This window comes from Tupaia chinensis, unplaced genomic scaffold (assembly GCF_000334495.1).
Source record: "Tupaia chinensis unplaced genomic scaffold, TupChi_1.0 Scaffold000214_1, whole genome shotgun sequence".
Lineage (NCBI taxonomy): Eukaryota > Metazoa > Chordata > Mammalia > Scandentia > Tupaiidae > Tupaia > Tupaia belangeri.
In genome coordinates this window covers 1,137,705-1,147,204 of record NW_006159689.1, presented here as the reverse complement: position 1 = coordinate 1,147,204, position 9,500 = coordinate 1,137,705, and the positions used below count along the sequence as shown (strand labels likewise).

Here is a 9,500-nt window from a genome sequence, read left to right as displayed (position 1 = left end):
TAGGGTATGTGGCGGCCGCATCTGCCCACGCCCTGCAGTGCAGGACCACGCGCTAAGGGGCACGACTTACGTTTTTATGGCTGACGCACTTCAGGAGGACCAGTTCGCGGTACGCTCTCTTGGCATGGGTTTGGTTTTGAAAAGGACGGCTTAGCTTCTTGACTGCGACATTTATCCCAAGAACTGTATCAAAAGCAGCACTGGAATGAAGGAAACACAGCTGTGAGGACGGCTTCGCAGTACCCCTTGGTGGGTCTCGCACAGAGTCCTTCCACTTACTCCCCTCGAGGCACCTCCACGTCCACAAGCAGAGGTCCCAGCCCGCTGTGGGCAGGATGCGATCCAGCAGTCCTCTGCAGGCCGCGCTGGCCGGGTTACTACGGGACTGCACACAGCGTGAACGACTGATCGAAAATAAACACGTCCAAGTTGAAAAAAAAGTTACTGCTCTGTCAGATTAAAATGTAAGTACGTTTTGGAGTATCATAGCAGAGGAAATGGTTGGGCTCATGAGAAGAATATAATAAATCTAAGTTTTCTTCGTGTTTTTCCCTGAGAAAAGGCTCTTAAAAAAAAGACCAAAAATGTCAGCTCATGATAAGTCCCCAAGATAGAACGTCCCTTACGTAAGCAAGTGTACCGTTCTCCTGGAAAGACCTCCCGTCCTATTATGTGAGAGGAAGACCGAGAGGCTATCTCCAGCATTTCTCTAGAAATTCAGGGTTCACTGTCCTCCAAGACACCGAGGTGGGAAGTGGAGGACCTGCTGCAGGGCTCGGGGTCTAGGGCAGCACCGGCCCCGTCACCTTCAGCCGCCCTCCAGGGCCACCAGCTGTGGGAGACCACTGGAGCGCCTTCTGCCTTTAGACACTGGCCTATCTAGTCTGCGAAGTTCACGATAGTGTTTGCATTGTTTCTCTTGTATCAATGGCGTTTTTGTCAAACAACTCTAAGTTCATTCAATCTGCCCTTAAGAATTATTATTTTATTTATTTATTTTGGAGAGATTTTTGCCATAGGTTACGTGCGCTCGCCAGACAGACAGAGAGAGACAGAGAGAGAGAGAAAGCGAGAAATCACCGCCAGGGGGGATGGTCACGCCGCAATCCCTTCTCCTCCATTCTCCTCTCGGGATCTTGGGCACGCACGCACACGCGCCCGGCATGAGTTTAAGCCACCGGGTCCGGGACTTGAACCACAGTTGGCTACATGGGAGCAACAGTCATTACGCTAACTCCTGGTCCCAAGAATTATTAAAAAGTCTGCATCCTATTTTTCTTTAATTACTTTTAATTTGTAATTAAATGGCAAAATGAAGACAAACTGTGAAACAAATCATTCATTAATGCGTGTGTGCACACGTGTGTGTTTATACCTAGTCTATTCTACAGACACAAAAATGGTGAAAACCAAGTGGCTTTTACTCGGATTTCTCTGACTCAAGAATTTAAAACAGACACATCACGTGGGTCTCAGAAGCTTTTGTCCAAACTTTGGTTAGGAAGAGCGAGTTCGGGGTCCATCGCTAATAACGACGTGTTGTAGTCTTGAGAACTGCCAAGGAGTAGATTCTAAGTGTTCCTACCATGAACAAAAGCATGTAAGTGAAGCCCGTGAGCCGGCCGCACCAGCGCCCCCTACAGGCCTGCGTCCAAGCACCAACCCCGACACAGGGCTTGCAGTGTTCAGTTAAAAAGGGTCTGTCCAAAATGAGCTGACGGACCAGCTCTCGGAGTCTGAAGGCACACCTGCTCCCCTGCTCCCAGACCCAGCTTGGAAACAGCTACCTTCTGGCTTGGGTTCTGGTGGTCACTCAACACCAAAAAATAGGTCTTCTCACCATTGCTTGGTTCTTCGACTTCAGGAAGCATCTACTTACTCCTCGTTATGAAAACTTACTTGAAATTCCCAGCATCTACCAGTTGTTTGTTCTCAGGCTGTTTTAGATTTTCTCTTGGTTGTCTTCGTAACCTTAAATATGCCTAAACTTCTCCAACCTGCAAAGGCCCCTCTGCACTTCCCTGAGCATAGCACGGAGTCCTTCCACTTACTCCACTCGAGGCACTTCCACGTCCATGAGCAGAGGTGAGGATGCTACGTCCCATCCCCGTCTCCCAGGGCTCAGGCTCTTCCAACCTGCAGGCCCAGCAGCATGCGTGGGGTTCCATCTGAGGGCAGGTGTGAGCTGCTCGCTCGCGCGCACACACACACGTGCACACCCCGGTCTGTGTCACGTCCAGCGTGTGCAGCAGTGTCTCACGTGGGTGGAACTTACGTGTCCCTGATGAGTAGACACTGACAACAGCTGTCACTGTGTAGGCCCGTCTCCAGGTGCTCAGCCGCTCTCTCCCCTCGGAGTCGGCCCTCACTGCACTCAGGAGGACACTGCCAGAAGTGTGCCTTCCTACTCTGCTTGTTGGGTTTTTAAGGTAAATCAAAGTTGTTCATTTCAGTGGGTAAGTCCCTAACACTTAACGATGAACACTGCTTTTGTTTTTGGAGAGGGTTTTTTTTTTTTTTTTGCTATAGGGCACGTGCACTCGCCAGAAAGAGAGCGAGAAATCACCCCCCAGGGAGGATGGCCACACTGCCTACCTGTCTGGCTTGAGTTTAAGCCACTGGGTCTGGGTCTGGGACTCGAACTATGGTCGACTGCATGGGACTCCAGCGACATAGCCTTTATGCCAGCTGCTGGGCCCTATGAAGAACGCTTCTTATGTCTGACTCAAAGATCACGAGGAAATCACCTCCATTAACTTCAGCGGCTTCACTGTGTTTGCCTTACACATTTAGAGTAATTTAAACGAGACTTATCTTTGCAGAGGAGGCTGGGATCAAGTTAAATTTCCCACATGAGTCTTCGTACGTCCGCTTACGTAAGAGCTGCCTCCCGCTGCTGGCAGGCCACTGTCAGAGCTGCGGGCCCACGAGTGGCCGTCTCCAGGTTCTGACGTGCCGGGCCCCACCCACCCCCGTGCCCAGGCCACACCAGCTCTTGCTGGGCTTCGCCGTCTACTCTCCATGTCTGGCAGAAGGAGCCCTCCATTTTTCTAAAGGGCACCCTGAGTATTCTAAGACCTTTATTTCTACATACAAATGTTAGAATCGGTCTTTAATTTCATTTTCCTTTTAAAAATTACTGTGTCCAATCTGTAGACAAGATGCAAACTTCACCTTGTATTATTAAGCACCCATGAACACACTACAGCCTACCATATTTGAGTTTTATTTTTTCTAATATTTTTCAACTTTTCACAAAGAGGTCTTTCACATTATGTTAGATTCTACTCCCCCTGATATGTGATAGTTTAAAATTACTTTCCTATTTTAAATGGATACCCAGAAAATTCATTGAGGGGCCAGCAGGCAGTGTGGTGGATAAGAGCGCTGGATTCCCACATAGCCGACCATGGTTCAAGTCCTAGACCTGGTGGCTTACTTTCTCACTTTCCCTCTCTCTCTCTCTGGTGGTTAAATAAACAAACTAACAAACAATAACAAATTAAATAAATAAATATATATATTTTAAAGTTAATTGATTTATTTTCTTCTTTTAATTGCCAGGGGCCTCTGCGCTCACTGGAGGGGTGGGAGAAGCACCCGATGGGAGCGTGGTCACGCTGCAACCTCCCTCTTCATTTCTCCACCCTGTCAGGATTTTAGGCCCGCACGCACACCCATCTGATATGTTTTCAAGCTGCCGGGCCTGGGATTCAAACTGTGGTTGGTCATATGGGATCTGGCTTCCTTAACCACTTGACTACAGGGTCCCCCCACCCCTTTTTCTGGTATACTGACCCTCTGTCCTGAAAAGGAGTTACACATAAAAGGAGACTATCCTGGTGGCCCTAATCTAATCACTGGAGCCTTCCCAGGCACTGCCCCAGGGTGGGGAGCAGGGAGGAGTCAGAGGGGCTGAGTCGGAGAGGGCTGGGCCTGCCCTCAGCGGGGGTCACCCGAGAGGAAAAACAGGAGCCCCTTGGAGTACAGAAGGCTTCGGCTGACAGAGCACAAGGAGCTGGGGCCTGAGGCACAGCGCTGTGAGAAACTATCCTGCCAAAAGATTCTGTAACAGCCCCATGAGGCTGGAAGCAGTTCTTCCCCAGCTCCTCCACGTAAAGCTCCATGCAGCCAGTCTTGGCTTTTGCCTCTTGAGAGGCTCAGTGGAGAACCCAAGCAAGTCCACCCTGGTTTCTTTCTTTTTTTTTTTTTTTTGGGAGAGATTTTCACTGTAGGGCGCGTGCGCTCGCCAGACAGACAGAGAGAGACATAGAGACAGAAAGCGAGAAATCACCCCCCAGGGGGGATGGTCACGCCGCAATCCCTTCTCCTCCATTCTCCTCTCGGGATCTTGGGCACGCACGCACATGCGCCCGGCGTGAGTTTTAAGCCACCGGGTCCGGGACACGAACCGCGGTTGACTACGTGGGAGTCCAGCGACATAGCCATTACACTAACTGCTGGTTCCCCACCCTGGTTTCTGACCTCTGGGACTGGGATAAAAAATGGGCAGCGTTTTAAACAAGGTCGTGGCAATATATTATATGACAATAGAAAATAAATACATCCTCTCTTCTGTATTCTTTTATTCTTTTGTCTCTCCAGGCTTAATCTTGGATAATTCTTCCTACTCTATCATCTAGGTCACTAATTTTCTCTTCAGTTTTATCTAATATGCTATTAAGCCCATACGCTAAGTTCGTAATTCCTTAACAATAATTCCGGGCTATAGAATTTCTATTTAGTTCCTTTTTTAAAAAAGATTTTGCTTCTTCAACAAAATTTTCCATCTTGCATTTTATTGTCTTGAACATATTGTCACAGCTATTTAAAAACTGGAATCTAGTGCTAGACCTCCTGTGGGTCTATTTCTGCGTTTGTTGTTCCTTAGGGGCTTTGTTCATGCTGTCTCCACTCCTTCTGTGCCTAGTTATTTTTTATGGTCTCCCTGACCTTGCATTTGTAAAACCATCTGTGGTCTCGAAATCATCTGATGCCTGGTACGATGCTATCCTTCTCCAGGAGAGAGCTAGACTCACTTCTACCGGGTGCCTGCAACAGGCTCACTCTGCGGAAGTGTCACGGTGAGATGGTGACTCGATGGTGAACCAGCCACTGTGCTCCTGAAGTGCAACATTGCACTGGTCCCCTACAGGACAAGGGAGGTCCCCGGGCCCCTCACAGAGCCGTGCACTCTACGCCTTCTAGGCACCAGCAGACCAGAGCGCTCAACTTCTCGGCGGTCACTCCTCAAATGCTCCCAAGGAAGGATGGCCCCAGATGCTGGCTCCTGTCCTTCCCTGGAGTCTGACCTAAGGTTGCGTCCCTAACTTACTGGCTCTCAAGGGGAAAACGCCAAGTACGGGGAAGGTAGAGACGCTGGAGCCCACTGGCACAACCGCTTCATAACACACGACCAAGCGTTACAAACGCCTCGTCTGCCTATCTCCCTTGGCTTTTATCTGTATCGGGATCCCAACCTGCTCAGCTCTCATCTACGCAGCCCTGCCTCCCTGTTCTCGCTGCAGTGCTTGGTCTGCCATCTGAAACCAGAGGGCCCAGCCGCTAACTGGATCTTACTTTGAACTTTGTACACACATGTGCACGAGAGGGAGAGAGAGGGAAACCGTGGCAGGATTTCCTCACACCAAATCTCTCCTCAGCTCTCCAGGGCTTGAGATCCTGGAAGTCTGAGTGCCTAGGATTGCCCGGGATGCTTTCACACCTAGCTGGGGATCTGGACCCACGGTAGGCCTCAGGCTTCCAGCCTTGCAGGGTACTTGTGTTACTGCTGGGCCACAGCAGCGGGGCCACAAAGCATTCATGTGAGGGGAGAAAAAGTTAAGCCCATAGTGACACATGATCTGCCTGAGGTCACAGGGAGCTGCCACTACGAGGGGCAGGGCTGGACTCGGACCGAGTCCACCGATCAGCCACGCTGCATCTTCCGTCGCCATGGAAACTGTCATGGGCCTTGTATCCTCATCTACTTAGATGAACAGGGAGAGAGTGAACAGTGCTAAACGGGCCATGTGCCCGCTGGTACAGAAGCTGAAGAAACAGAAAAGGATAAAACGAAAAGGGCTATTCCATGTTAAGGTTGCAAATGTTATTTCTTCTTTTTTTTGGAGAGGTTTTTTGCTCTAGGGCATGATAGAGAAAGAAAGATAGAGACAGAGAGACAGCAAGCAAGAAATCACCCCCCAGGGGGGTGGCCACGCCGCAATCCCTTCCCCTCCATTCTCCTCTCGGGATCTTGGGCACGCACGCACACGCGCCCGGCGTGAGTTTAAGCCACTGGGTCCGGGACACGAACCGCGGTGGACTACATGGGAGTCCAGTGACATAGCCATTATGCCAACTGCTGGTCCCAGGAATGTTATTTCTAAGGTCAGGCTTCATATTAAACATTTTTAAAAAAAGAAAAGAAAAGGTTAAATATTTCTTTCTCTTTTTTTGGAGAGGTTTTTGCTATAGGGCACGTGCGCTTGCTGAAAGACAGAGAGAGACAGAAAGAAAGAAATCACCCCCCAGGGCGGATGGCCACAGATCAAGTCGATAAATTATACAGTGGCGATATTTTAAGAAGAGAGAGTTCGGAAACCCAACACCTGCCGTCGGCACAGGAGCTGATCTGTCGTCGAGCTTATTCCGGAAGGTGACGACTGCTCTCCGGAGCAGGATGTGCGACCACCAGACACTCCCGGTGCTCCTTGGCGCCCCCTAGCCAAGGGAGACAGGCACAAAAGACGAAGGGGAGGAAGCGACGCCTGCAACTGCCCTGCCTCCCTAGGGGACCCCGAGAAGCAGGGCACGGTAGAACCGAGCATGGCTCCGCTGAGACGGAAACCCTGAACATGACGATGAGCTGTAGGGAGGGCTGGGAACTTTCAGGTAGGCATCTAGTGAGTATTCGCACTGCTAGGCGCTAAGCACATGGGAGACCTGGTCACATTGGGGGGCCCGCAGCCTGTCCTCACTGCAGGCTGTCGACAAGGTCCCCAGGCCCAGGCCTCCACCTCATCCCTGTGAGATGGGAGGGCCCACGGGTCCGCGGTGAGGGAAAAAGTAGAGCTGGCAGGGTCAGACAGCACGTGTGGTCACCCTCACCACTGGCCTCCAGAACCGGGGAGCGAAAGGCTGACAGGCAGACGAGGCCGGCCTGCTGTAAGTGGCCCCTCCACACCCTCTGAAGCTCACACGTGTCCCTCCCACCCTCCTGTCCTCTCTCACCACACTATCTGGCAAGTGACCACCTAGTTCCAAATAACAGGTAGCTTGCAAATCCAAAGAACTTTCACTGCCGAAGACTTCGATCCCGTCGAGGTTCCTGGTTTGAACTGTCTGACTTGACAATTTCCCACAGCACCTGCGGTTCAAGGGCAACACAGCATGGGTCGTGCGGAGGTTCTGGTCACCCCGTCTCAGCCACATGCCGGGCATCCTGCCTTCTCCCACTGGGTCTCCCTGCAGCCCTCAGGGCCTCCCATCACCCAGGCCAGAGAAAGCAGCGGACCCCCCACCATGTGTCTCTGCAGCACGGCATCAGTTAGAACCGTGAGGGCCAGCAGGTGGCATGCTGGTTAAAGCGCTGGATTCCCACATGGCTAAATGTGATCGGGGTCCTGGACACAGCAGCTTGGAAATCACAACAAGTAAACAGATGAATAAATGTTTTTAAAAATGATGTAAACTCCCTTAAACTCAGTACTTCTACATGAGAACACAGTATCCCTCACCAGAACACGCAGCTGTCTTTTAGCTGGAATCTCCCTGCCTGCTCGCTATAAACATTTGATATTAACTTCTTCATGGATGTTTTAGGTGCAAAGGTAATTTTATCTTTATTGACCAAAAGAAGAAGAAAAAAAGACGTGCCAAAAAAAAGCAAGGGAAAAAAGTTGGGGAAGTGCAGTCAACTGAAGTCCAGAAAACACGAGACAGTTGGCCTTCGGCCCACAGCCTGGTCCTGCCTCATGAGAGCCGAAGTTCCAGTTGGGCTGCACCCCGATGTCCCAGGCTGCAGGCCACCAGGCTAAGGGCATTGACATCCTGGGCTGCAGGGCACCAGGGTGCAGGCCCCGACGTCCCGGGCTGCAGGGCACCAGGCTAAGGGCTCCGATGTCCTGGGCTGCAGGGCACAGCAGAGGCACCTGCCTGCCCGCACAGCGCCCCCTCCTGGTGACTGCGTGGAATGGCCCTGACTGGCCTCCCCATGCCAGGGAGTGGCAGGCACACAATGGCACCGGAAATGAACCAGTGATCAGGAGTTGAGGGGACGGGCGGGTGGCGGTGAGGAAGAAATGAGTAAAATCCACATTTCTGCACGACTCGCTGTTACGCCTACGACCCCGACCCCACCACGTCAGGGGGTTGTTGGAACCAACGAGATAAAAGAAAAAAGAAAGAGAGACAAGTAAAGAATACAAACTTTCCATTTAAATTTCGGTCACACTCCAAGGATGTGCCTTGAACCCTGTCTCCTGACTACATCCGCCCAGAGCAAGAGGCTGAGGGATTCAGCGCCAGCCACAGCCACGAGGACCTTCTGTCTCCCGCCTCAACTCCGGCCAGTGGCTTTCCTCCTGCACAGCAACGCTCGGCCGCACCCAACGCGCGCACTCACCAAACGATGCCCTGCGCCCCGGAGCCGACTGGCTTCAGCTGCTGGTAGCGCTTCAGGACGGCGAAGGCCGCGTCCGCCACTTGCACGCTGTAAAACTGGCGGCCACATCTGCTGTCACTCATGATGCAGTGTCATGCGGTATCCCGGAGAGCGGGGCAGTCGTCGGTTCCTTGAAAGAGAGAACGGAGCTCACGCTCAGCACGAGTTTACAGACGCAGCTCCCGTGACGCGTCGGGTCTGCGGTGGGAAGAACGGGCACCAGCTTTGGCGACGGGGTGCGGAGGGAGGCGTGCCCCCCCAGGTCACTCCCCACAGAAGGCGCTGGCCCTCCGCCGTGCCCCGCTGCGGCTGAGGGAACGCCTGCAGACCCAGAGACGGGAACCGCTGCCCTGCCAGGCCCCGGTCTGGGCCGCCACGCTGGGCCTGGCGCACCCCAGCCTCGGCCTCCAACGGCGCCGGCAGCTGCATGCAACCCACACGCCGACCAGGATGGAGCGGAGCAGCTCCGGACTTCGGGATGCAGACTTACTGTACCATTTCATCTCAAGATGTAAAGTAATTCCGAAATTAAAATACGGTAGCCTTCACTAGCCAGGAAAAAAATCACCAAGGGGAGACCCGTCAGGGCAGAGCTCCGCGAGAGCGGGAGAAAGGACCTCAGGCAAGCGCTGAGCGGACCGAGGGCTCCTCGTGCCGCCACACGAGGCACACACGGACCGTCTGCCGCCTCGTGTCCCACGCCAGCGCTGGCTCCTCACACTCGGCTCTCACCGAACTGCTGTTGCCAGCTCCACCTGTCCAACACACCACTCTGCACCGGCAGCACCCGCACACCTGCACACAGGCAGCCCTGGTGGTACCCACACACGGGCAT

General features: G+C 52.6%; 1 protein-coding gene across 4 annotated transcripts in view; it reads right to left on the bottom strand.

Moving 5' to 3' along the window:
- MAPK9 (mitogen-activated protein kinase 9) overlaps window positions 1–8,816 on the bottom strand; it is a 34,644-nt gene extending 25,828 nt beyond the window's left edge. For 2 of the 4 annotated variants that reach the window (XM_006147450.3, XM_006147451.3), the window contains exons 1-2: window positions 8,627–8,814; window positions 71–200 (exon numbers count right to left, since the gene is read on the bottom strand). In XM_006147450.3, the coding sequence (XP_006147512.1) occupies window positions 71–200; window positions 8,627–8,748 (252 nt within the window). In that variant the 5' untranslated portion in view covers window positions 8,749–8,814. Of the gene's footprint in view, window positions 1–70; window positions 201–8,626 lie in introns of all 4 variants that reach the window. The other 2 variants (XM_014587465.2, XM_006147452.3) reach the window with 2 other exon arrangements.
- Between the last annotated feature and the right edge of the window lie 684 nt (window positions 8,817–9,500).